Source organism: Anabas testudineus, chromosome 11, assembly GCF_900324465.2.
Source record: "Anabas testudineus chromosome 11, fAnaTes1.2, whole genome shotgun sequence".
Classification (NCBI taxonomy): Eukaryota; Metazoa; Chordata; class Actinopteri; order Anabantiformes; family Anabantidae; genus Anabas; species Anabas testudineus.
This window is the reverse complement of record NC_046620.1, coordinates 6,200,611-6,228,399: the sequence shown is the minus strand read 5'-3', so window position 1 is coordinate 6,228,399 and position 27,789 is coordinate 6,200,611. Positions and strand designations below refer to the sequence as shown.

The window sequence follows — 27,789 nt, the reverse complement described above, 5'->3', positions numbered from 1 at the left end:
GTTAGCATGCTGATTAGCTAAGCCGGCTAATTGGGTGTTTTGTTACCTGCTAAAATGAAATGTTTTTAGTCAGATAGCATTGTGGCTGGTGATTTTCGCTGAGGGGTATACAGGACTGTTTTCGACACATTTAACTTTGTATTGATCTAAACATGATGCTAGCACTTTGCATACAAGCTTGTTAGCTATGCTAGCACTAGCACTTATGCATGGCTGTCAACTCTTGTTATAGTTCTATAAAACATATTTTTGAGGAAACCATTGGGTAAAATGAAGGCATTACATCCTTTCTGTCAGCCTTAAAACTTTAAATCCCTTTTCACGACTTTACTTTTTTTTTACTGCTCTTTGTCATTTGTAGGGCAGGTTAGCAGAGAAAAGTCTAAATCTCCTGATTTAAAATTGAAGTCGTTTTAAGAAGTCAGTCCACTACAGATTCCTTTCTTTCTCATGTCCCTGGCGAGCACAGAGAGGAATGCACTGAATAATAAAAACAGTTCGATGGCTTATGAGCGCCAGCCTGTGTGAGCTCGAAAGACTTTTAATGAGGTTTTATTGTAGGGAGCTGAAGGGCTGTGGGCATCCTTTCCCTTCTTCCTTTCTAAAGAACAGCTTTTCTATAGGGAGCGTCTATATTTCACTCACAGTATTACGAATTAGAGTAATGAGGGGCAGGGAAAGATGAGTAAAGTCGAGAGGGGAAACACATTAAGGCTGTTTTAAGTTGGATCCTACAGATGGTTACTGTATAGTCGTCCAAGTCTCAGACTTCCCCAGAGGCTGCTGCAGAAGACGTCCATTCATTCTGTTCATGTTATCACTCCACTACACTGCGAACCAGAGAAAACCTGTTGCAGCTGAGAGGGTCATTCTGAAAAACATGCATCTCACGGTCCAGAGAACACGTGTTGTGTCTTGTCCTCTTCTTGCCCCTCATTATTCTCTGTGTGTCATATTTAATGTTCTGCAGGCAAATGTGAAGATTATTAGGCACATTCAGCAGCTTTTTTCCCACTTAGTGTGAAATCCTTTCAGCTCCATCGTTGACTGATCCCTTTTTAAGATTAGAAAGGTCCAATACCTCTGATAGGATTTGACTTCAAATCAAAAATGTCCTGCAGGGTTTTACTATAATGTGATTGATTTGGATAAGGTTTTTTCCCAAGTTAAAAGCCTAAAATCTGCAGTGATAATTCAATACTTTGGATAAATTAACTCATAAATTCTGAAATGGTCCCAGTTATTTTAAAGAGCTACTAAATGGACATTTAAATTTTGAGCTTAAAAGTTTATTCCTTTATTTATTTAGTCTTCATTTAAAAAAAAAAAAGCAACTAGTAGCTTGTTTTTAACAGATCCTCACTTAACATCTAAGAAAACTCTGTCACAAATCACGAAGGCCATGTAATGTAGTTAAAAGCTCAGGAAAGCGTCACAATTACAAGTTTAGAATCAGCATCAATGTTCATTCTTGAACTAACTAATCTCTACTTATTGAACCAAAGCCTCACACGAGTGAACTCCATCCAGTGATGAAGACCATGAGATGTGGTTAAAAGCTCCAGAAAGACCTAATCAATTTATGTATAGTGTGAAATTCTATCCTTGATGTTGTAAACAACATCATTGAAGTAGTAGTCATGGTCCTCTTACTAGCTTTTTTGCACATGAATGTGTTACGTCAGAAAAATGAAGACACATCCTGAATTGAGAACAATCTTTTACTCTGTGGAGATCTCCACACACATCGACCAAACGTGATTTACAGAGATATTTACTGTCAAACCCAGCAGTAAGACACACTGACGACAAATCTACAGGTGAAAATCAAAAAACAGGACATCTCATAAGGTGCTTTTGTAATATGCAACAGGAATGTTATGAAAAATGTCCACATAATCCTACAGAGACACAAACACTGCTTCTACATATATATATTCATACCATAATATAAAACAATCTACACAAAAATAGAGCAAATATTTACAGAACAGACTATTTACAAGATCCAAACAGGCTTAGAGGGCAGAGCAATATATATATATATATATATATATGTGTGTGTGTGTGTGTGTGTGTTTGTGTACTGTAAATATATATTTATAGTAGATTAATGTACACGTAGAGGCTGTGGTGAAATACACGTGGTTAAAAATCACAAATTAGCCATTTGCATTAACTGTTCTTTAAACTGTTGTGCATGATGTGAGAGATCAGTGACTCTGTCCACCATCTCCTGGATTGCAGCGGTGTTTGGGTAGTTCAGGGCGGCCGTTTTAGTCGCAGCTACCACTGTCTTTAACAAGTCACACAGCACGTTACTGGAGTTCATCACCCTGTTTGCTACCTCAGGAGCTGAGGCCTGCCTGGACAGAGTGTCTCCAATGAAGACCAGTTTGTGGGCGCTGAGGATGACAAACTTGCTGTGAGCCACAAAGATGCGAGGAGGCTGTCCGGCGCTCACGCAGGCGAAGAAGGCGTCAACGGCGCTGAGGAGCGTGACGAAGTGCTGCTCACACTGCTCAGAGTAGAAGCCGAGCAGCTGGCGGTCCCGAGCGCACACGTGCGTGGATGGGGAGAGGGCGGAGGACGTGTCTGGAGAGGAGGCCGTGGGTTGGTGTGACATCCACTGTGACATGTCGCTCTCCACAGGTTTGATCACTTCTTGCTCCAGCTTCTTGAACTGATTGATCTGTGAAGGATACAGATGTATAGACTTTCATTATTTATGGCCTTTATTCTGAGGTCATGCTGTGTGAAATTGCTTCTCAGATTAAAATGCTGGTCTCTGCAGCAAGAAGAAACAAACCAGAAACCAATTCCAACTATGGTTGCAAATATTAGCTGGTCATAGAAATGTTAATGTTGATCTGTTCAGCAAAAGAATACCAAATAGTGGTTTTATCTTTTTAGATATGATCATTTACTGCTTGTTTGTAGTAAATAAAATATCTAGTTGGTTTTGGAATCAATAAAACATCCAATTGAAGGACACAATAGGCTCTAAGAGGTTGTTTTACTTTAGAGTCTCTAAATTATTAGTATAATAATTAAGAAAATACTTATAGTCAAACTTTCCCAGTCTTGGCACAAAAAGACTTTAACTGTAATGCTTATAGTAACAGACTGAATGAGAAAACATGTCCTGAGGCCTTTAATTTCTCATTTTAGTTATTTTCTGTTTGGAAGACTGCAATGTGCCATCTGCCTATTTAAAAAAAACACTGTCTGGTTTGGTTTCTGTCAGCTGCTGTCTGTGGACTGTGTCTGATGGAATCGTACCAATGTGTAAATATTTATAAGCAATAACACAGAATATGCCAGTAGCTCAGTGTATGTAATTGTTAAAAGCCTCACCTGCTCCTGGCCCAGCTGGACTTGACTCTGCTTGATTATGTTTTCTTTGTCCAACAGCTCCTTCTGCTGACGCTCGAAATCCTCTTTACCCTGAGAACAAAGAGACACAGGTGAGAAAACACATTTAAACTCAATCTTCTTAGATAATTTAGACATACAATCAATACAGGAATAAGAATAGGTCATGCACCTTTAAAATCCCAATACATATAATATGCAAAATTTTAAATTGTATACTGCATAAACATTGAATATCCTTCTAAGATTTCCCACCAAGACACTTACAGAAACATATTTCTACAATTAGAAACGAATTAGCATGCAGGATTTACCTGCAGGTGAACATAATCGTAGTCCTCCATCCAGCTTTTCACACACTTCTCGCTGTTGTTCATGTTGTCTTTGTCTTGGCTGGAGGGCACAGGGAAGGGTTTGGTCTGGCCCCCGTAGTTGTCGTTATCTGAGGAGGGGGAGGTGAGCGGGTGGATCATGTTCTCATCAGGTGTGCTCCCAATAGAGAAAGACCCATCCATGTGTGTCCGCCTGAACAGCAGCTCTGCATTGCCGCCTATCGTGGACGCCAGCTGCTTAGCATCGTCGGGAACTGTCCTGGAGACCATGACGAAGCGGTCCAGGTCGTCGCTCTTATTGTGGTGCTTTCCAGAGGAGGCCAGGGTGTTCAGAGCCCAGCTACAGTTCTCCAGGACTTGGTAGATCTGCAGGAGGATCTGCTGTGAGTCCTCCAGGCGTCCCAGCTGGCGTCTCATCTTACTGTGCAGGCTGGAGTCTGATAGAGATGTGGCATTTGCCGCTGCACCTCTACCAAAAACAATGAAGTCCCCCAGAGTGGCCCTGACCCTGTCCAGCACTGTGCGGACGTCGTTAGCATGGCGCTCCATGAAAGGAAAAGTCCTCCAGTGGGAGGACGCTGCCATTGAATGCAAAGCCCCGACTGAGGCTTCCACTCCCTGCTGCAGGCGGTTCAACCTCTGGACAGCAACATCCACATCCAGAGTGAGGCGACTCTCAGAGCTGGAGCCTGTGGAGGATGAGGAGGTAGACATGCTGCTGCGTGTGCTGCCGGTGCTGGAGAATGACAGCCGGTTCACACAATCCGTCACGTCTGCGACTGCTCGAGCATCCTGAGCGGGGATGTCGTAGATGCCTTTGCCTCCATCTCTGTCAGCGGGCGAGTTTCTATGTTGAGTGGGCTGCACACCTCGGGGGATGTCATAAATGTCCCTCTGAGACCCTGCCCCAGAATGAAGGGCGGGTGGAGGCACATCGTAAATGCCTTCATTTCCATTAGTATTTGCGCGTTGGTGATGGGCAGGAGGCTCGACGGTGGGGGGGAAATCATAATGCGACTGGGGGCTCTGTGTGGGCTTGGTGAGGGCAGGTGGTGGCACATCGTAGATACCTTCCTGTTTGTGTTTGAGAGGCTGCGGAAAGTCGTAGTTTCCCTCCTGGAGGGCGGGGTTGCTCCTGCAAGGGGGCACCGAATAGACCTGCGGGTGACAACAATCATTAGTTTCATTTTCAGTGCGTGCGTGATTCACAACCACACAATGAGCGTGTTTGTAGAATTATTATTAGTCATGAAAATAGAAGTGCCCACTTCTGCCTCAGGCTCTACAATTTAAATCTGCCAAACAGAAACTTTATATTGTTATGATTGTTATCCTAATCATTCATCTGTCTTACTAAATTGTAGGGGCGCATTGGTTCTGAAACCGAACCAGCCTTGTCATGCACATATACAGTACTTGTATAGTAAGTTTATTAAAAACCTGGTTATCTGTCTGTATTGCCAAGAAATCAGCATCATCTCATATAAAATGTTGCTGTGGACATCAGGTTTCTCTAATCCCCTACCCCAGTTGCACTTTTCTCCTCATTAACATGATCCAGCTTTGAGCTGAGAGTCCCCTTTAAACCAGTAACTGTGCATATGTCGGCATGTTTTTACCACAGATGTGGACTGACAGATGTTTCTAACAGAAATTGAGGAAGTGAAGCAGCGTATGGTTTGTGTAGATACTATATTTGAACCCTTGAAGTTTCTGCCATTGTTTCCTTCCTGTCATGCAGCGTCAGAGTGCAAAAAGCTTTAATCTACCACCAACTTGACAAAGCAGAGTGTGTGTCCTGATGGACACGGCCCAGAGCATGATGGGAACGCAGCGGGGTGAACGCAATGGTGGCCTGTAAGTGATTTCCATCAGCCTTAAAATGCACTCTTTTCTGCTAGACAGGTCTGCCCAAACTGTAATTAGGAATGACGCAAATAACAGGTCCCAGCATATTTCAGGTTATTACAAACAAACTGATGGCTCTCTGCCTTGTCGGTTCTGGTGAAATCTTAGAGGGTCTGGAAAGAGGAGAGTTCTGTCCTTGACTGTTTTTCCCTGCTGGAGAGTTCAGACACAGAAACGTACTCATGGTGTTTTGGTTAAACTCTCCTGGCAGGCAAAGCTTTCATTTAGTGCCACCACAAGAATGTCATAAATATGACATTTGATGTATTATTCATTTATTACAGACAATTAAGAGAAATACTAGGAACTGTATCAATAAACATAAAATAACATTCTCCGGACATAAGCGGCTACCACTTCCTTAATTCAATTTTATTTGACTGTGTGTGAGTGATGTGCCCTTTCATTGTGGTGAACATCGACTGGTTACTGAAATCTTTCTCTTACCCCTTGTGAAGAGGGAGGTATGTCGTAAACGCCTTGTGTCCGGAGGTCCATTTGAGAAGGGGGAACATCATAGACTCCCTGGTTTCTAGCACCACCATGCTGACCAGGGAACATCTGACCGGGTGGAACATCGTACACCTGGAATATCAATGAAGTCAAGTTAACACAGGATTATATGTATATAAAACCACTGGTATGATCCATTATAATTAGTAAAACTAATATAGATTTTTGATCTTTTTGATGCTAATTTGTGATGTAAACATTTAGATTTTGACTATTTTCTTTTGCTCATTATTGCAGTTGAGCTCTTGTGGGAGTTTTTATAATCTTTAATAATCACGTGTGCTTTTTAAGTAGACAGAAATGCTGTTCACACTGTGGGAACATGAAATACGTACCCCCTGTGATCTACTGGGTGGGACGTCATAGACGTCCTGCTGATTGTGCTGGCCTGGGCTGTAGGTGTAGGACTGTCCCACTCTGGTCGGGGTCACCACCTGTCCGATCACAGCAGGGAAGAAGAAACAAACAATTTAGAGCTGCTGTCTGCAAAAACGGCACCTGGAGAACAACAGTGCTCAAGGCAAATGCTCAGAATGACAAATTACAATCTCTGCTCCTGCCACCCAGCTCCCAGTCTGCTGTACATGTGTGCTGGCTCTGGGCATCGTTTTGCCTGTTTCCTGTTCCCAGTCCTCGAATGACCCAGCTACAGTGAAGTGATTACAGTGTAGGCAGATGTGCTCTGACAACAGAGACAGACCAAACATCCTCCCTGTTTCAGGAAATTTATACAGAACCCAGGAAATAGAGACAAAACCTGGAGCTGCAGGGGGAGTCAGAGGTTTTAAAGATATCAACAACAGGGTGTTCATAGCACAGTGTTTGTGGTTTGAGTCTGACTACACTGTATTACTTCATAAAAATAACTTTTTAAAAGTTACTATTATAACTAATGATTATTTTCCTCAGTGAATTTGTTTTAAATTATTGATTTTAAATCAATTCTGTCCAACAACAACACATTACAGTAAATTGAAGCTTAGTTAATATATTATCAAATTTGTTGCTTGTTTCAGCCAAAATAAATTAAGCATCATCATCATCAGACATAAAATGTCTCAACTAATAGTAAAATAAACAAGTGTGTGTGTGTGTTTTAATACAACATTAGATTGATTTGTTTGGTTGTCCAGGAGCTACACAGACTTTATATCTACTACTATGTATTTAATTAAGCAAGAGTTTGTTTTATTGGTTAGAAATTCAAGTTTTGGTTTTTATGATGAAGTTTTAGTCTGAAATATTAGAAGCAAGGCAAAGCAGCAGTAAATTATCACGACCAGTGCCAAGACGTTTTTATGTGTCCATTCAAATCCTCAGTTTGATGCTATTTGTGAATTGGTTTCTACTGGGAAAAAAAAACATGCCACAAAACTTAAACAGTGTTTTGTGTAAAGTTAAGCAACTTTACCCCCATCCTTTTTGTGGAAGATGGTTTTATGATTAAAAATGGCATGCGAGAGGGAGTTTTATCGTAGTACTGGCTGGACTGTGAGTTTTTCAATCCAGAAATCTCAGAACCTGGTGAAGTAATCATTTGCTCACTGGTACCGATGAACAATTCTTTTAAACCCGGGCATTTTGTGCTGTAGGATTTAATACACCTCTAAAATATTTTACACTCTGGTGCAGACAAACTACAATATAATGATGTGATTACTGCTTGGAAAAAAAACAAACACATTCTGCTGGCTTCACTTATGCCTGTGACATTTTTGCCCCTGTTAATATTTTTTAAATCACACTCTGTTTCCCGTCAGTACTAATCAGTCCCTCCACACCTCCTAATCCCAATGTTTCCATCCCCCTCTCTGGCATCCCCTAAAAGCAGAGCTGCAGACCTCCTTGCTGCTTCAGACAGACACAGGAATGCTGGGAATGTCCTTCCCTGAGCGCCGTACTCCTCTGCTGCCCCCATGCACCACTATCAGCACACTGGAACGAGCAGGGTTCATTAACAGGGCTCGAAAATAGGAACCATGCACATGGCTTCCTGGCAGAAGGGAAAGTCTCCAGGGATGTATAAGAATTAAGTCCCAGGATCCAGTCACTGTATAGTCGAGGTAATATCCTAATTCCATCTATCGTGCTGTGGAGACATTTATCACAGCATGAGCACTAGGAGCTGTACTCTCAGCCAACTCAGTGTGGGATTAATGTTTCTGAGGGAGAGGAGGAAAGGTTTGTAAAAAGAGATTTATAAAAAAAAAAGGTGACGTGGTAGAAGAAGGGGAAAGTGAGAGGAACAGAAAACGCGAGTACGTCGCCTAGTATGGAAAGGAATGCCATTCATCTGAGCTGGAGTCTGACTAACAGTAGTGCATATGGTTCTCATAAGTCTGATCTGAACAAACCCGTGGTGATTTAAGGTGTTCATTGTTGGCATTCCTGTTCCTGAATACATCATCCCAAAAGGGCTTGTGGGGTCAGAGCTGAAACATACACCATGGGCTTTAAATGCGTCATCCCCTAGTTCTGAAATACAACAGCAGAGGAATAAATAGAGGAGCTACTTTAACACCACAGCCATTTGTTGTATTGGTTCACTGTACCTAATACATCTGTAAGTGTGGTGCACTGTGCACTTCAAGTGGGTCATGATCTAGATTATTGGTTTTCAGTGTCTGTTGTCTTACTTCGATTTGCATATTTCCGGGGCTTTGGAGATTTAAAAAAAAGGGAGACATTTATTAAGGCTGTATCTGTTTATACTGGCAGCATTTTAGTTATGCAGAATTAGCAGTTCATTTAGCGATGTACACATATACACAGACAATTATCACCAAATTAGTTAGATACTAAAAAGAATTTTAAAATGCGATGATTCTCAGGCATTCTCAGTGTCTTTATTCTGTGATTTTAAAGTAGATTTACATGTATTTATTAATGAAGAATATATTTATACCACTCACACCCAGTGTAAATATTAACTACACTCTGTTGTAGTTCTATTGGACATTTCAAAGTTTTATGATTTAGTTTTCATTGTTTGCAGAGTAAAAATGTGTTGATATTTTTAAAAAGGTTGTTAAAATCTCTCAGAGCATTGAACCAGACACAGCAGACAGGGAGCCGGCCTTTCGCTAAGTAACAACAACGTGATGATCCGTAAAAGGTCAAACTAGCCCGGCTGCTGTCCCTGTGGGTTCCGCCTGCGTGCTGGCAATAAGGGGACGTCTGGACTTAGCTGCCACATGCAGATGGCGGCGATGCAAAGACCTCAGTGACCTTTTCCACAGGTACCTGTCATTGCTTTGAGCAGCACTTTTACCATCAGTGGCTCCTCTCAGCCTCTGCCAGATGCACACTGCTCATTTATTTCCCATCTCCACCCTCTGCTTACCGAGCAGGCTCTTGATCAGAGGCCGCTCTGCGCTGCTATAATGGGTGGAGGGTAAATATTTACCACATCCAGTGAGGTTGGCGCTTGCATGGCGGCGGTGGCAGCTCTTTAAGAGTGCGATGACATCATGAAGAGCCCGGACGACAGGACAAACATTTGTTCATACTCAGATGATAGGCTCTTAGGATTCCTTCATGGAGGAGGTAGAGCAAACTGAGTCACTAAAGAGGGATCAGGTTTAAACTAGTGCCCTGAGGAGCCAAATGGATGCTTTGTTAACGCTACTCCACGTTGTGGAGAGTGACTCATGGCTCTTTCAGCCATACTGTGTTTATTTAGCATCCTGGCAGGCTCAGGTTTTAACAGGTAGGACTTTTCAGCTTTACATTAGAGTCATTTAAGAGGTGTCGTCATAATGTCCACAACTACCTCATGAGTTTATTATATGCTTCACTGATGGGCTGCTTGTTGTGTCGGAAACATTAAGTCTGTGCTGCAGGTCTGGCTGATAAATCAGTCGCCAGAATCACATTAACACGTGACATTCTGCAAGTGTCAACTGTCCAACTACAATTCTGAGTAAACTGTATTTAAAATCACTCGTCACAACATAATACCACGGAATATACTTCAAAATAAAGGTGCCTATTCAAACAAAAATCAAACAAATAATGATTTTATTAAATTTACCATGCATGATTCACCTGTGATCTCCCAGGAAATCATCATTTCACACCTTTTCATCAGTGTCATTCACACACACACAAACGCTTCCACCCATTAATGGCCTGATGACACAAATCAACAGCCCTAATGAGGCTTTTCACCAGACGTCAGGTTATAAAACACGGTGACAATGACACTGCCAGCAATGTGGCACCTGCACTCTATTGAATTTCATCCTTCTTCACATCCCCTCATCATCTTTCTTGTAGTCTTATCCAACTACGTTGGTTTCCACCTTTAGCTCTGTCAACACGGCACTGCAGGTTCACATCTAATGAGGGTCACCCAAGGGAGTAGGGGATATGAAATCTGAACCACCAGCTGCACCGAACTAACCATGCAATCAGTCATGTGTTGGGTAACAGTGATATTTTGTGTATGACTTTGCCTCTTAAATGTAGGGTGTGTTTCTGCTCTGTAATAACCTGCCTTTTCTGCTTTGCTGAATCATAGTCACACATTTTGCAGTGTTGTGGGCCATTTTCCTCACTCCTCAGACGTGCTCGATAACACTCCCCTCCGCCACCAAGAGCGGCACCAGCCTATTAAAGTGCCAAACTAATTAATGCGGGTAATTAAGTCTTAAATCCTGCGAGGCCTTCAGCTGTCTCTGCAACACGTCCAAGTGGCTAAACCCAAACAGACAGCAGGCTTAATGAGGAGCATTAAAGGAGAGCACACTGACTTTAGCACTAATAAGGATCAACGTTCATCGTCTCTGATCAAAAGCAGATTCTTAATCTGGCAGCATGAAAAAGAAGTAATGTTGAAAGATGTGTCTGAAATTATGTTCTACGAAAACAATATCATGGGACTATCCTCTTAAAAAAAAAGAGAGAAATGTCTTGAATGAATTAACAAGGCAAGGCTGAGAGCCACTTCATGGTCTGTCAGAACGGATTTCTAAGATGCTGTGAAATCACACCCAGTAATACCTGATGGAAGTGAGAGAAGCAGGCTGTCGTTATACTGTCTCAAAACGTCACGTTTTGACACCGTTATTCGAAGGTTGTTCACATGAAAAGTGCCACAAATAGTTTATAAAAAAAAGAGACTAACCTTTTAAAAGAGAGCATGTCAGAGAGAACAAAAATCCTCCAAACACTGAAGAGAGTGGGTATATGTCAGATTGCTGGTTTTGGGATGATATAGAAATGGTTGCTCGCTAATCCGACATTGGAATGGTGTTAGGGAGGGGGTTTCCAAAGCTACTGTATCTGAATATGTTATAAGAAATTAAGATGGTAATTCTAGAGCAGTTCAGAGTCAGTAGTCAACTTATAAACCACAGCACTGGTAGACAAATGAAGATTTTGTCAGACATAGACTATACGCTAGTGTTGGTTAAACCTTTTCTGCTTAAGCTTTTAAATTGTAACATTTACCGGTTTTCTTTGTTTCCCTTTACATGAAACTAAACGTCTTCTGGTTTCGGGCAGATGTCTGAGTACAAAAATGTCAAGCCACACAGCAGTCATGGCTTTAAATGCATTTCCTGTCTTCTCTCTTCTGTCCTTTGCTCCTTTATCACATTCTCTGTCCTAAACTTTCAAGGGGAGAAAGTCCTCTCAGTATGCAGGCTGCGAAGCTGATTACTTTTTGGTACAGCTGATTTATGACCTTGCCCTCTCTGTCAGATCTCATGGGTCAGTGATTTATCACAACGGTGACAATGGCGAGCAGACAAGCGTCTGAAGGAACTGACTTGCTTCAGGAAGAAATAAGTCACTTATCTATGCTGTGGCGGTCGTGCATGATTAGGCAGAGAAAATATGGCCGAGGCAAACAAACAAACCATTCATTACAAATAACATGGTTGTTTTCAGAGTTTTATCGAGGTGGATGGCACACCCACGTAGCCCAGTCAACACTTATCAGAGCACTTCCTCAAGTTGTGTGGTAGTTTATTAATCCTTTTGTTGCACCCCCAGCTCTTTATGGCACCAATGAGCAGATTGGATCTGTGGGTATGACACAGTGAATGAAGGAAATACCCATACAAGGAACAGACTTCATGAAGGCAGGAAGTGAGGAATGAAAAGGCCGTCTGGTAGGAGAAGATAAGAAGCTTGGTAGAGATCTTTGAACTCTCAACCCAGCCCATCTTTGAACAGTGTGACCTCAGCGCCCGAGTCATAGGGGGAGGCACAGAGGAAACAGGAATGCTGAGGAGAAACTGACAGACTGAAACAGACACACCTTTCAGAGCTAGAGAAAAAAGAGCAACTGAAGAGCAGCAAGCTGAGATGAAAAGCTTTCCTCCAAGAGCAGAATGATAAAAGCCGAAACAAGGCTTCTCCAAGGCCTCGTCGTGAGGAGACTCTTTGTGTGGCCGAGAGCTCCAGGCATGTGCCCCAGCTCGAGGCCTTGAAGGAGGTGGAGGGTGAGGGCGGGGGGAGCTGTGGAGCTCCCAAGAGGGTCACCCAAGGACAAGGCCAAAGCATCAAACCAAGCAGCCAGAGAGGAGGAAAGCGCCAAACCTCTGTGTGCCTTTATATACCAGAGCCTGACACCACATGAAGAGAAAATAACCAATCTGGATTTACAGTGTAGGGTTGTCATGCAAACACGAGGACGCATCCTGACGAATGTGTGCAGTAGACAGCAGTGCATACATGACATACGTGGGATGAACACGTTAGAGTAATGCAACAGGGGATAATTTGACCAGGAAGCCTGCATCAGTCGCATTTATCATTTGGAAGCCAAAGTCTGTTTACATGCATCTTTGCACATAACAAGAAAATGGCTGTTTTCCCTCAGCCATCAGTTCTGCAACATGAGTCAATGCTTACAGCCTGTCATCAATACAAAACAAGCCGTAGTAAACAAGGCTGAGTTTGATATTTTAAACAGGAATGGTCAGAAAAACAATTTAAATAAATAAGTACTGTACTATAAATACTGTGATACAGTAAAGTTATCTTCAAGAGTTGTAAAATGGTTATGTTATAAATAACCACAAAGTTCTATAATGTATATTCACTTAAGTCTCATGGATAATTTAAATTTGATTATAGATTTGCAATATGTCCATCAGTTTCAATTATTTTAGCTTTGCAAAAGGAATGTGTCCAAATACAGAACCAGCCAGTTGCTATAGAGAAGAAGCTACAACAAATTGCAAATGCTTTGCAATTACGTGGTTGCAATTTGGAACAAAACTCCATTATTATAGTTTTCAAAATTAAATAAGTAGCTCTCCAACTCTTCTCCAACATACCACGTTTTATTCCCTAAATGTTTTCAGCTGTTCTGCTTCCACTGGGATGTTAGATATTGACATTTGTTGCCACTAACATGATTTTTTAAAATGAACTTCAGAAAATAGGAATGTGTTTAGACTAATTGCTTAAGTGATGGAGGAGTTTTCCTGAAGATGTTTTGCTGCAGTTTCACTACATATTTTGCTGTTTGGATTTAACAGACTGACAGTGGCCACAGAGACTGATGGTGTCTCTGTCCAACACTCAGACGTCACTGGAAAACAACAGACTTGTCTGGACTCCTGCAGCACACCGAGACATGGACGTGCACACACAGACGCAAGTATAACACAGTGAAAATCTTTCTATTTAATGGACAGGAACAACCGCTGAAAATTGCACCACTTTGATAACCACAGATTGGAGGGAAAGTTAAACGTCCAAGACTTAATTTAATCTCTCCAATAACACGATTACAGCACAAAACACACACTCTCATTAGAAGCGCATTTAATTTTCCATGTTATCACCAAAGCCTTTTTAATACTACTCCTCATTACGAATCTTGACGCCTGTCCGTGGAAAAGCGGAGCTGGTTGACAGGATTGCTGTTTGCATGTGTGTGGATTACACTGCATGTGTGTCTGCAGGGTGATTGACAGGTCTTTCCTCTCAGCCCCCTGGCTCCGACTTTATCACAACCACTCCTGTGCAGTGAATCACTCAAAGTGCTCTAAGCTCCAGGCGCTTGCTGCCTATTTACCAACTAAAATGCACACCTTAGCTCATTTCTATGATGGCTGGAGCTGATTTGTTAAAAAAAAAAAAAAGTCAGCCTTCGGATATCAAAAGCTCATTCAGCATATAATTACTATCCGTCTCCTGGAGGGATGATCTTGTCTGAGGTGCTAGAACTGGTTAAATGGTCGAATACGCAGGAAAAATTTCCCTCCTGTTTCAGCACACACCTGTCAGCGACTACACTTAGTAATTAAGTTTTACTGGGCTCTCATTCTTATTATCAACCTGCGTTTAAATCAACGTTTACTGAAAAATTGTCACCGATGCAGAAACAAATGACAGTGATATGTTGCTTACATAGCTAATATTATCTGTGTGTTAGCTGATTTCTGCTGATCTTTGCTACCATATAGTAGTTTGTTAGCTACTAGCTGGAGGTTAGTATGTGCTAACAAATCATTTAAATTAATTTAGTTTCATTTTATTTGTAATTTCTTTTCTTTTCTATTACTTTACTTTTTTTTTTTATTATTATTTTAAGTCTTTTGACATCACAACCTTTTTCCAGAGACAATATCTGTGGCCTTTTACTGTGACAGGTATTGATTTGTTCATTCTCCCTGTGATCACATTAGGTGGACAATGATGCTTGTTATTCTTCTCCAAACAGTTTCTTTGCATTAGTGTCAGAACAAATATAATATTCAACAGGAAACTGGTCATCATTCTGTGCTATAGCAGGTTTTATTTTCTAGGGCATGTTTGAGATGTAATAAAACAGCCAATATACATGTACATAATGGACATACTGCTTGACAGATTGTAGTTATAGCTATACTGTAAATCACCAAGCCAAAGAGCAATGGGTTTGTCAGCAACCCTGTGTACAGCATTTAAATACAGAAAAATCTACTTTCAGGCAGCTGGGCTCAACCAAAATCCAAAAAACAGCTTTGTGCTGTTTGCTTTTCCACACGGTTTTCCCATATCCTCTGCCCCTCTGTGGCTTAGACTTAGGCTCTGCAACACACAGTGTGCCAATATACAAGTCAAGCCAAATGCACAGAAAGCACAAAAACACTACCCTGCTCTGTGGTAAGCGCCAGGCCCGGCACACCCTGTCCACATTTCACATCGCATACCCACAAGCTCTCCAGCCTCGCTGCTTTCAAATTAAACTGATGAAAATTGTGGCTGGCTGGCAGGATAGCAGATCATAGTGTAAATGCATAAATGTCATATGTTATAACACATCCGCACATGCAGGACACATCCACCTGAGTCGATGTTATGAGTTAAATCTGTTCTGTTGCCAAAGAACCGTCTCCACTGGTCAGGAAATAGATCAGCCTCAATTTCACTCTTTCTGTTATCATCATTATTTAGCCTAAACCTCTCCTATTTTCTATGAGCTATTAAAATTGATTCAGCAAACTCCAAAAACTGCAAAAAAGGATAATTGAGAAGTATTTGCAATAAAATTGTTATGTTAACTAATTCATATTAGTTTAAATTGTATTGTTGTGAACTGTAGGTCAGGCTAAACCAACTGTTGTGAGATGTAACATATCCTGTAGTGTTTATTTATTTATTTTTACATTTTAATCACTAAAGACACTGTGTTTTCCTTCCAATCACCTCAGCTTATGATTTAACCAATGAGTTCCTCTATTCTACTTTAAGCAATCAGTGAAATCCACTGTTGGAGCCTTTGGTTCTAATTAAAACCTCTATGATTAAAAGATAAAGAAACCTTGCAGCCCTAATGAAATGGAATATAAAGTCTCACCTTGCTCGGTGTGTTATCAGCAGCTAGAGTACTCCTCGGTGGGACTTGGTAGATGTCCTGTCCTGGAGGAACCTGATAGATGCTCTGCTGACTCTGCTGCTGTGGACTCTGGAGGGATGGGGGGACCTGGTAGAGGCCCTGAGCACTGGAGCCAGCCTTCTGCTGATAGCTCTGAGGAGAAGACTGGGCAGCAGCGTTGGCGGACGGTGACTGGCTCTCGAACATGGGTCCGATCAGCAGCTTCAGGCGGTTGCCAGGGGCGATGCCTTGGCGTCCATGGAGGGAGCATAGCCACCAGCCCTCCAGGCCACCCGTGTTCTGCTCAATGACAGTCAGGATGTCCCCTTTCCTGAAAGCCAGCTCCTCGGGGGACTCCGGCACGTTGTCGTACAATGCTTTAGCCATCAGATTCTGCATCAAGGAAGATCAGATATTTTTAATTAAAAACAAGTAGCAACAACATATTCTGTCCTTCTTACCTTGTGTCAAACACAGTGTGTCAGGTTTACTAAGTACTAAACTAGGCTTTGATAGTTCCTATTGAGACGTCATGAGGAGGCTCAGAGACTCATTATCTGTTAATCTGGGTTAAGGCATAGACGGATTAGATCAGTTAGAGGCTCATATACAGCCGAGAAAGGCTGACCAAAATGTAAAGGGTATATATCCTCTTTTAGCACTGCAAAAGACTACGCTACACAGCACGCTACATACATACAAGTCAGGAGCTTGTTAGCATGATCTGGAAACAAAGGGAAACAATTAGCTCTATTATTTTCTCTGCTTTAGTGCAGATGAATCAAGCTGACCATTTCTCTTTACATTAGAGTGAGTACACTTAAGATACTATCATTCGTATCATTTACCATATTCCTATAGCCGTTTGAAATGTGCTGTTGAACCTCTTTCTTCACTTCAAATTACCGTGCAGCATTGATATTAGCCCGCAGCTCCACACCAGATGTCTATCAAGCCAAACCTGGACTTGATGGGATTTTCTCAGCTTGGGCCCTGCTTCAGGGCACAGTTATCAAAAGGGCCAGTGAGGGTTGAGGGATAATGACTGAAAACTACAGATTTCAAAGATAGGAAAAGCCCCAGAGTGTGCCACATCTGTGTCTCAGAGAGGCATTTAGGACTAATTGTTTCAGTAAATGCATCAATCTTTTCTCTTCAGCTTTTATTTACTGAAGGAAGGAGTTAACTGAGCATGAATACTTTTAACAGCATGATGCTCACAAATTAAATAGTGTGTCTTTATGTGAATTACTTAAATCGGGATTTCTCCATTTACACTGATTTTTCATTTGGAGCGTACATATGTACAATGCTTGTAACTTTGTGCTTACTGTAATATTTACATGTCTGTTGCAAACAGCAAACCTACATCATGTCTACACTCTCACAGCGTGGTGAGCTGCATTTAGTTCAGTCATATAAGAAGAACTTAGGGTTATGAGAATAACGTGACTTCAACCATGCAAAAGAACTGAAATAGTAAAAAGTCAGTTTCATTTTATCTTTCTAGTATTTTTGGCCTCACTCTTCAGTAGCTCAGTGTGGGACTCAGGAAGCTCACTTTGTGGCTGTTGCAGGTTTGAGGCTTTCTTGAACCTTCGCTGGCCTTCCTCTTTCCTACTCACCCTGATTCACACAGTTCCCATGTGAAACTCTCACTTGTTAACATCATTATCTCTTACTGTTGGCCTGGCCTCGCTGGCTATTGTCCAAGTACACTGTCACTGCAGCACCCAGCACACAAGTACACTGTCACAATCATGCCTCCGCCTACACTGACTAGCTGCACACGGTCGACTGTGACCCCTGAGGTCAGTGCTGCCCAGTGGGAGTGAACATGGATGTTTGCTCGTTCCAATAATTTGATCAGAGCTGGCAGAGGCATCGAGGAGGAAACAAGATGCTGATTAGTGTGATTACTACTGCCGCTTTAATTAGATATTGAACATATTTCTTCTGAGAAATGAGGGACACGTTCAGCTCACTCAGAGATCATGCTCCTCTCTTGTTGCCTTTGCAAGTGGCAGTAACCAGCCGCCAAACTGACGCCAGTTTAACCAACCATATGTGTCACAAACCAGCCTGTGCATGAAAAGGCTCAAAACCACCTTTATATGACTTGTAAAGGTGTGAAAGTAACTGTGACCTTACATCAGCCCTGTAAACCACAGAGATGAACATTTCGGGTAAACATCAGCTCAGAGACACAATCACTCATACTGTACAGACACAGAACGCTAACACCAGCCTCTCATTTAACAAAACAACAACATATCACCTTCGCGACTCCTCCGAAGTTTGTGACAACTACTACAATTACTATTTAAGAGAACACACACATGCACAAACAGAACGAACAGAAGAAACGTAGACAACAAATACTGAAAACACAAACAACATAAGTTTACAGTGGAACAGTAAAAGCAACCAACCCCCAAGCATAAACCTATTTCCAGTGTGTCTGCTGTATAAAGTAATGCTTTTTGTTTTATTAGATCATGTGCACACATTTCATTACCCTTTATTACCTTTGTCACATGCACAATCTGAGTTTGTGTCAGAGTTTATGGTTATCACTAGAGTTATTATTTATTCTTTTTACACATAAAACAGTGGGATTTGTAGGAGTTCAAACAAAAAAGACATAAAACCAATGTCAACAAAACACAAAGGTTAATAATAGGCATACCATTCTATACTCTATGTTGTTGCTATATCTGGAAGACAGTTGAGATTATACGTCATTGATAAGAGGCACAAACTGCACATTAACCACATCTACAGAAGTCTAGTGCTGCAAACATCCACATAGCATTCAATATAAACAGCATCTCATCTGAGGTGGCTTTGGGGACCATAAACTTCCCAAAAGCGAACAGTCAAACACATTTCCACACTGATCCTGTTTGTGCTGTGGTTTCGTTTCTTTACTGCTGCTCCTGTGGTTAGGTCAACACACAGACAATATAAAATGAAAATACTTCTATAGTCCTTCGACCAATAAAGAGTGACTCAGAGATTTACCAGAGTATATTTCAAACTTAATGACTGATATCATAAATCTCAAGGGGTCATGTGAAACAGTAAACACCACCTGTAATCATACTGAACAAACAGGTTGTTAGCTATAATGGCTAACAGCTACATGCAGCTCCTTTTGAAGTGATGCAGAAGGGGAAGACTCGGCTCTTGTCGTTGTGTTTTTGTTTGTTTCAGTACGCTGCACCACTGTAATCGGAGCAGGTGAAACTGACTATTAAACCGGGCGTCAGATCTTTGGCGTAAACACTGGTTAGTCACAACACGGTGACTCCATCACTTGCCATTGATCCTCCTATAAACACATGTGTTTGCCATTTGTCAGTGGGCCACCGACAGGCAGGCAGGCAGGGAGGGAGGGAGGGCCGCTTCTGCAGCAACCACAGATGAGTGTGAGTTCCAGGAAGTTATCTGTTATACGCCAACGAGGCGAGAGGCATCCTGCTGCTTCCTACTGTCAATATGAAGCATTTCTTATCCTGACCTTAGAAATTCATGAGAAAAACCGCAAAAAAGCATGGAATTGTTATCAATTGCTGAACACTTACATGTTGCATGATGTGGCTGACGGCTGACGTATCAGTCTCATTGAATAGTTTCAGTTCTATTTGTGTCTTTCTATTTTGTCTTTTGACTTCAGTTGGTCATACGCCTCTGATCTATTCAGTGTATTATGGTGTGTAAAAAGCCTAGTGAGGTTTTGCTCTCTCTCTGCACCTTTAGCCATCAACAACACAGGTTCTCTATGACAGTGACTAATCCATTGGTTACTAAACCACAACCATTGTTACCTGAAATAACGCTCTGACCTCACCACTTCATTTGAAAAGTTAGTTCTAGAGGGTTTAATTCTGTCTTCTACAACATCTGGCTCTAGAAAAGCTCTCATTGCTTTGTATGTGTTAGTCGTGCAAAGCCGAGCTGTTCGGATTCTCACCTGGAGCACGATATATCCAATCTGAAGACCCAGCTGTCTGAGCCCCTCCACTCTGTGACTCACACATGTCTACATCAACAAAGCATCTTTTTTTCCACCACCGTCTCGCCTCAACACAAACATTGCAAACGTCCTCTGTGCTGACCAGCCTAAAAATAAAAAAAATCGATTACGTAACCTCGCTGCCTGTTGAAAAGGGCCCCACCTTAGCTTTCAGTAAGAGCTCTCTGGGTGGGTTTGGCTCTGCCTCACTGGGGCACACATCAGTCCTATAATAATATTAATAATAGTAAAGGTGGCTTTGACTAAACAAGCTCACAAATACACACATTCCCCTGCTACTGCAGCCAAAAGCACAACCACACCACATAACAGAACCTCGTGTCCCCACAGCAACGGGAGCGGTCCTGCTTTTCAAAGAGACGAGGATGTTTTCAGCCCAAACAAACAACCTGCTCCCAAGAAAGTGGTACGCTCCGACTGTGAGAACATCACGACAGCAGGGCCGGTGTGAAAATTAGGACTGTACCACTGTAACACGTGTCCCGGGGTGGTTCATACACACTCACATGGCCTCATTTCACATGGTTAAATTTAGAAAATAATTATAGTAATGACGATAATGAGGACCTGATGACTTTTACGATCCGTTCCTCAGAGTGCGGCCTGCTGCGGGTGAGAGCCAGTTCAAATAAATGGGCCGTGTGAAGGGTTCTGGGTAGAGAGGGCTCATGGGAAGCGGTTCAGAGCGGTTCAGAGTACATGGTAATTTCTTCATTTGGACACTTTTCAGGAAGGTTGACCCTCTGATTACAGTCTCTTCATAAGCCCTGCCAGTGGCCGTGTATTAACATAATTACACAGCAGGCACAGGGAAACGTCACCTCCTCTATTTCTGCAAAATGTCTAGCGGAAAAAGGTCCATGTCACAGGCTTGGAGCTGTCATCTTAAGCCTCAGCATGCAGAGAAGCATGATCCAACACATGCCATGCTGCATCACAGTGACTGATTGACATCTTACGCAAGCAGCTGTAAATCAATACTTAGTTACAAAAGTGGCCTGGAGAGAGTTGTAGCTGTAATCAATCAATAGCTTACTTTAGTGTTGCGGTCACGTCCACAGACGAGAGATGAATTGCTTGTTTCTTTCTTTGTTTGCGACTAATTGTTGTTTAATTATTCATTTTATTTAATTCAACCACAAATACCAAGACACTGCACGTCAAGCTTCTGATAAACCGATAGAAAAAAGGCCCCTTTCTTTTTTTAGTGCTGCACAGAACGACTATTGTATCGTCTGTGTAAATACGACACCCACTATCTTCCTCTGTCTCATTTGTGATTCACAAAGCAACAACTCTGTGAAGAAAGGAAATCTCCCCACCCTGAAAAGAGCAACAGCATGGCAACTGTCTAACAGGATATGATGTGCCATGTTGTGTCTAACCACAGTGCTAGCTGTGACAAACCACTGAAGCTCAAACTATTAGTTTGACAGATATTTTTGTCAGTGAATGTGCAGGAAAACCGTGTCAGTTGTTTTACGGTGAAAATCAGCCCTGACCACTCTCACATAGCAAGTTAAGACGTCAGTGTAAATGAGCAGAATTAGCTTTTTCCTGTCTGACGCTATTGTAAACTGAATATTTGGTCATTTTGAACTTATTATCTGGCATCACTCAGAGACTTTTGATGCTTTATACATATATACATGTAATATATAATCAACAAATTCATCAAAAATACAAAAATAGCAGCTCTGTGTGGCTTTAAAAGTGACATGCTGTAGTGAGTATTCACAGGCAGTGTTGCTAGACTGGGTGGTTTCCACCCACTTGAACTAGTTTTTCTTAACTGGGTGGGTAAAAGTTGATTTGGGCAGATTGTTATAATTTGGACTACTTTTGTGCCATTAGGGCTGTTTATACTTACAAAACAGACTCTATTGCTCAAGTTTAAACTGTATTGCAGCCACAGACAGATAGAGAAGACGTTGCATGAGGTGAAAAGGACAAGTGTATGTAGATTTTTTATGTAGGTTCAATTTAATTTGATCTATCAACACGATCAACTGTGATGCACAGGTCATGGAGGCACCCACCCTATTAGCACCCAACTGAATGGCACTTATTCTGTCTGACATCACACATATTTTTAGATTCAGTGTGACCGAATATCATTATCTCTGTTGTCAATTACAAAGAAATTCCCACTAACCCACTTTGAAAGGACTGAAAAAGGGCACTCCTTTTAAATCCAGAACTTGCCTGAGACTCTTCGGATTTTTAAGTTTCTTCTGTATCACAGTGATCTAGTGAGAGCTGTCTGCATGTCTAATGACACACAGTAAACAGGAACCGCTCGTAGTTAATTCAGCATACTTAATTATTCAAAATGTAAACACATACAGGCTAAAAATAGAGGTTCAAGGCTCTAGTTGTGGCTCACAACATAACTCACTGTTTATTTAAGGTGTAATAACCAAAAACCTCTGTTAGATGAAAATTAAAATTGACCTATTAAACAACTGCAGCAACATCAGCCACTGTTTAACTGATCTGAGCAACTTCTTGGGTAAAATGAGTGTTTTCCTCCAGCTCCTCCTGCTTTTTTACTGTCACGTAAACTACAAGCTAACCTGACATCCTCTGTTTCTGTCCCACTCCTTCGCCTGCAGCATTTTCTACCTTCTGCAGGACCCAAAGAGATTCAGGCTACGACCGACTTGGTCTTATCATTTCACATCTTGGACTTCCTCGCTCTGGTGCTAAATGCCATGTACAACCTATAATTAGACGTGAAAACCACACTGGAGATATTCTCTCAGAAGTGTATCGGATTCTGTGAACTGAAAAGGCTGCTGGGGAAGTGTATTGTGCAACGTGCAACACTTCATTCTGCCAAGTCATTTCAGAGATGGTTTGAAGCAGCAGGAAGAGAAACTATCTTGCAAACTGAAGGCTCATAGCAGCAAGCATCCACACTGCTGAATGCCTGTTAGCAAGGCTGTGAAATCCTGCAACCTCAAGCTGCTTTGTTTAGTTGTGCGTGCTGACCTCTGACCTATAAAGTCAGTTTGCATCTGCATCTTTAGAGTTTGAAAATGTATCTACAACACAAAACAACAGTATAGGATTCACGGGGCAGCGGCCATCAGCTCAGTTCTGCCAAAGTATAGACAATGTGGATTATTTCCAAGCTTGGCATTGATGCCAAACGTGGATACAAGAGAGCTTCATGGTAAACCCTCAGAGACAAATGCTAATCCCTCCAGGGGGCATTTGCCAAGATGTGAAATATGTTTCATGGTATCTCCGCAGGGCCACATTGAATGGTTTTACATATAGGAATAACCAATGAGATGGAGATCCACTTGAGTGTCCTCCCGATTTCACGCTACGCAAAGATGTCACAGACACAAAAAGACACACAACTGAGAGACTGCCATCTTCTCCCTTTGAAGCATGAAAGCTATCAGAGATAAAAGGAGGGTGTTTTGTTTAATGGAGAGAAAGATTCTCTCTTTTAACACTTTTAAAAGCAGCAATAGATGATGCACTTTGCTTTGAGATTCTTTATTTCTGTCGGTAAGGTGTTGATTAAGTGAAAAGGACTGAAACTAAGGCTTATTTTTATTACCGGGTCAAACCAGGCTGATGGTGGCTTGAGAGGTGACCCTACAAAATAGCTAGCATTCCTCAGGGGGTGGGGGGGTGGCGAGAATTATTTCCGCCAAAGGTCAAACATGGAAATGATTATATGCATTGTTGCTGACGTTGGGTAGTCTCTCTCTATCCCCTCTCAGGCTGAAATGAGCACACAATGTAGTCTGTTTCCCCGCTGACCGTTTTCAAATGTTAATGGCTGGCTCATGGTGCGAGGGCGCAGCAGGGGGGGTGGAGGGACTGCTATTCAGTCTCACTGGTGGAGAAGCTCTTTACAGACACTGGAAATACTGAGCAGGAGTGAAAGAGGGACAAACTGATGGAAATGTACAGAAAACTCAGACAGTGCAGCTTAATACAGTGAGATTTTAACAGCTAGTGGAATAATAAATGGTCGGTGCTGAATGTGATTAAATAATTGAAAAAACAAAAAGACAGTGGATCAGAAAAGCTCACATCAAACAGTACTTAAATGTTAAAGTTTGTTGTTTTAGTTGAGTTGAGTTTCCTTCTCAGTCTGAACACACTCCGATCCTCTTTCAGGAGAAGACTAATGCGTCCTTCTACACAGTGCCACCCCCTTAACAACCAAACATGCACACAAGCCCAGAAAGGAAAAGATCCCGGTGTGCCCCCACCACCAGACTCATTAACAATGTTAAAGGGGCACCTTGAAACAATCATGTGCATCTTCTGAACAACCTTCCCATGCACGATCGGCTGGACTGCTCTCATTCTCACGGGGTGCTCCTCGACCTCCCAACCCCCCCCCCCCCCCCCCCAAAAAATACACCCAACTCTGTTTGCCCTCTCGTTCCCCCTCACAACTTCCTCTCACTCTTTCATTTTGTGCAGGCCCTTTCAGCACCACAGACCCTCCTCCTCTCTTTCAGAACAATGTCTGCTCCGCTCACGTCTAGCTGCCTTTGCTTTTGGACCAATGCCTGGAACCTGAACCCATAAAAAAGAAACAGTGAGGAAAACACACACATATTGGCAAGAGTGTGGGTTCACCTAATCACTCGTCTCTGTGGTTGTGAAACTATTTCTGCAACAGTTACATCAGCTGCAAAGGAATGAGTTAAAAGTCTAAGGAGGTATCTCGGCCAGAGCTTACGTGAGGTGGATTTTTTTTATTTTTTGTTATTTTTCCCATGAAAAAGTGGAATCACAAAGGATTTTTATGGTTAAAAGTCCACTGGTCAGTATATCAGTACTGATTTCTTTAACTCTTTAATGTGTTGGAAAGCTAGGCTTAGCATAAGGACAGAAAACGGGGGGCATTGTCTTGACTAACTCAGGTCAAAGGTAGCTTAGTCTGTCTACCAACATGTGTACAGCTTACTATTTAACACATTATCTCTTGTTTGTTTAGCCATAAAGCCAAAAAAAACCAACTTTATGCTCTACTGAACTACCTGCTGCACAATTCCCAACAAAGGACATGCAGTTTAAGACGGATGAAATAAGGCAGATGGATTGTAGCTACTGGCTGTAACATTGCTATTTTTACATTTCAGTTTTGCATTAAGTAAACAAACCAGAAATAGCAATGAAATACATCTATGACACTGATAACAATGTTCTCAGTCTCACTCTCAACTCTTATATGTATATATATTACCCAGAGTTTACACTTCCTTCCTTCTTTATCTGACATGCTCTGCCTCCTGAAATCCCTGGGCCCCTCTAAAGCTGTAAGAGATCCGTCTGTGTGCAGACCTATCATGGGGATTATACGCATTAGGTGACCTATGGAAGATGAGCCTTCCCTTCACACCTGAACACCTGTTGGAAACCGTCCCTGATGTCAGAGAGGAGGACGGCGGCGCCTGGCCAGACTGCAGGACCTCACCTCAGGACATCTGAGGTGCCGCCATCCGCTGGGACGACCTCGTTAAGCTTCTGTTGAAACATTATCACCTTGTGCGGAAGGGAGCACTTAATGTAGCTATGAATAATTTATCGTGCCTGAGATCAAAAGCAAATGCCAACATCAGATAGAGGATATAGTGGGTTTTGACGCTATTCAACAAGAGTATGCACGAGGCTGACCTACAGGAAACTCGATAAACACAGCAGTGACGCAAAATGTGTCATATAACCAAGACAAAGTCTCGTTTGCTGCCCGATTTCTGACCTCGCTCTCTCCCCTAACCTCCCTCCTTTGCTATGGCAGCGTTGCATAATGCAGATATGTTTATCAAAAGCAAAGAACACTGGCTGCATGGTTTCTATGCCCTCACTATCTTGTCTGAATGTGGAAAAGACAAACAAATAAGTACAGACGCTGTTTTACGTCAGAGAGCATTCATACTGCTGGCAGATAACAGCTTGGAAACACTGGTGTTGATCGAATCCATTAACATCACGGATCAATCATCGTGTTCAGAATGAAAATGCTCATCACAGAGAGCTGCTAAATTGTTTCCTCCTCTAAAATCCTTATTACACTTTTCGCTCCCTCCCATCAACATCACCCTTGGCTGTTCCAGCTCTATGAACTGTGTACTTAACAGGACAATGAGTCAGTCAGCACCATGACGCATATACACAGTGTGCACGCCCTCCAATCACAACCAAACCCTGCTGAAGAAGGACTCAAGGTCCAGTAGGCTTCCTAGGAAAAGTGACACAGTCTACAGCCAAGAGGTCTGAGCCAAACCTGTGGGAAACAGCAACTTCTCACTTCAGCAAACAGCCAGTTAAAAAGTGGAGCCACTGCCCTCAACACCCCTGACTCATCTGAACACAGCACCCAGATGGGTGTTAGAGAGAGTTCAGCTTTTCTTCCCTGTATATGTTGTGAGGAGGAATGAATGAAATAAGGCACAGAGCTCCCACGTGTGGCACTAACGCTCCCAAATGGTCTCCAAAAGATCCTCTATGAACTCGAGCACCACCCAGAACATCCAGCCAGTCTCCGTCCATGGCTGTCCATCACAAAGCAAACCTCGCAGACTCACAGACACAAACATGTGGACGAAGAACACAACCTGGGGGTTCCCTAAGTCCACCAAGACCAGGGAGGCAAGCATAATTCATCAAGTGAAAGGGATGATACAGCAACAGACGTAAAATACTTAGATGGTTATTGTATAAATGTCTGATTAAGAATCTGACAGTTAATCACTTAATCAGATCAGATCTAATCAGATCACACAGTATCCTGGTGATATATTAATACAAAACTAACATTTAAAGCAAACATTAATTAAAAATTACAATGTTTTCAAGTGACAAGAGACTTTTCAACTTTCATTATACTACAACCATTTATTTCTTTTTATGGGGGTTAGACTGGTGCCTAAACAAAATTGATTGTGTTTTTAGACCAAAAATCTCCAAGTAGATAGAGAAAATAGATTAATCAGAAATTAAAATGACTGCCACATGTCACAGACCAAGCAAAGCTTTTATACTAAAACACAGCAGGAGCAGGGACGATGGTGCAAACTGATTATCTCCTTCTTGAGGAGTCAGGTCCCCTTTTTACTCTATTTACGCCCCTGTCGTAGCAATAAACGCAGCCTACAAATAACACGTAACAACTAGAAGTGACAGCATCTCTTCCTCCTTCTTCATTCAGTTCATCTTTTTAAACAAACCGGATGCATTCATTTAAATAAAGCGCCTTAAAGCACAGTAAAACAAATCATAAGCAGGAACTCCATCTGGACATTTCTAACAAACACGGAGTTGTGATTTTTCCAGCTGAATCCTAAGATAAGAAGCTGAAACTCTGTCTCCAGCCCCCTTTTTTCACTTACTTTGTATTTCATGTTGCAATTTCTTCTGCGTTGACTCCAGTAAAAGTGAGAAATATCCGCTTTATCGCGCTAAAGAGCGACACATCTGAATAACTGGAGGTCTGGAGAGTTTTCCTGGGAGCTTAACGAGCCATCCAGAGCTTCACAGACGGAGAGACTCTCGGAGAAACGCGCAGCGGTGACTCTGGATCCGGATCTGCTGCTGCCTCCTCTACGGCTGAACCACTCCGGTGGGCGGCAGCTCATTAGCATAAAGCCCCCCCGATTGGCCGACAGTCACCATTCCGTCCCCGCCCCTTACTGGCTTGTAACCATTACGTCACGAAGAAATATTAATTTAGCATTTTAAGAAATAATCAACAATGCTGCTTGTATTGTTAATTCATGAGGGAGAAGCTGAGTTAAAACAAAGAGACATAAAGTAAC

The 27,789-nt window shown here is 42.1% G+C and overlaps 1 protein-coding gene across 2 annotated transcripts; it reads right to left on the bottom strand.

The window, feature by feature from the left end:
- Nucleotides 1-1,707: 1,707 nt before the first annotated feature.
- On the bottom strand, nt 1,708-27,576 carry nedd9 (neural precursor cell expressed, developmentally down-regulated 9). Of its 2 annotated transcripts, none has more exons than XM_026348932.1 (7): nt 27,364-27,576; nt 15,934-16,344; nt 6,464-6,562; nt 6,063-6,200; nt 3,690-4,865; nt 3,358-3,447; nt 1,708-2,692 (listed from the first exon to the last, which is right to left on the bottom strand). In XM_026348932.1, exons 1-7 carry the CDS (start codon nt 27,373-27,375, stop codon nt 2,156-2,158), a joined length of 2,463 nt encoding a protein of 820 aa, XP_026204717.1. In that variant the 5' UTR covers nt 27,376-27,576; the 3' UTR covers nt 1,708-2,155. The 2 variants fall into 2 exon arrangements, with proteins under 2 accessions (XP_026204717.1, XP_026204718.1); XM_026348933.1 differs by lacking the exon at nt 27,364-27,576 and adding an exon at nt 19,928-20,019.
- Nucleotides 27,577-27,789: the final 213 nt, after the last annotated feature.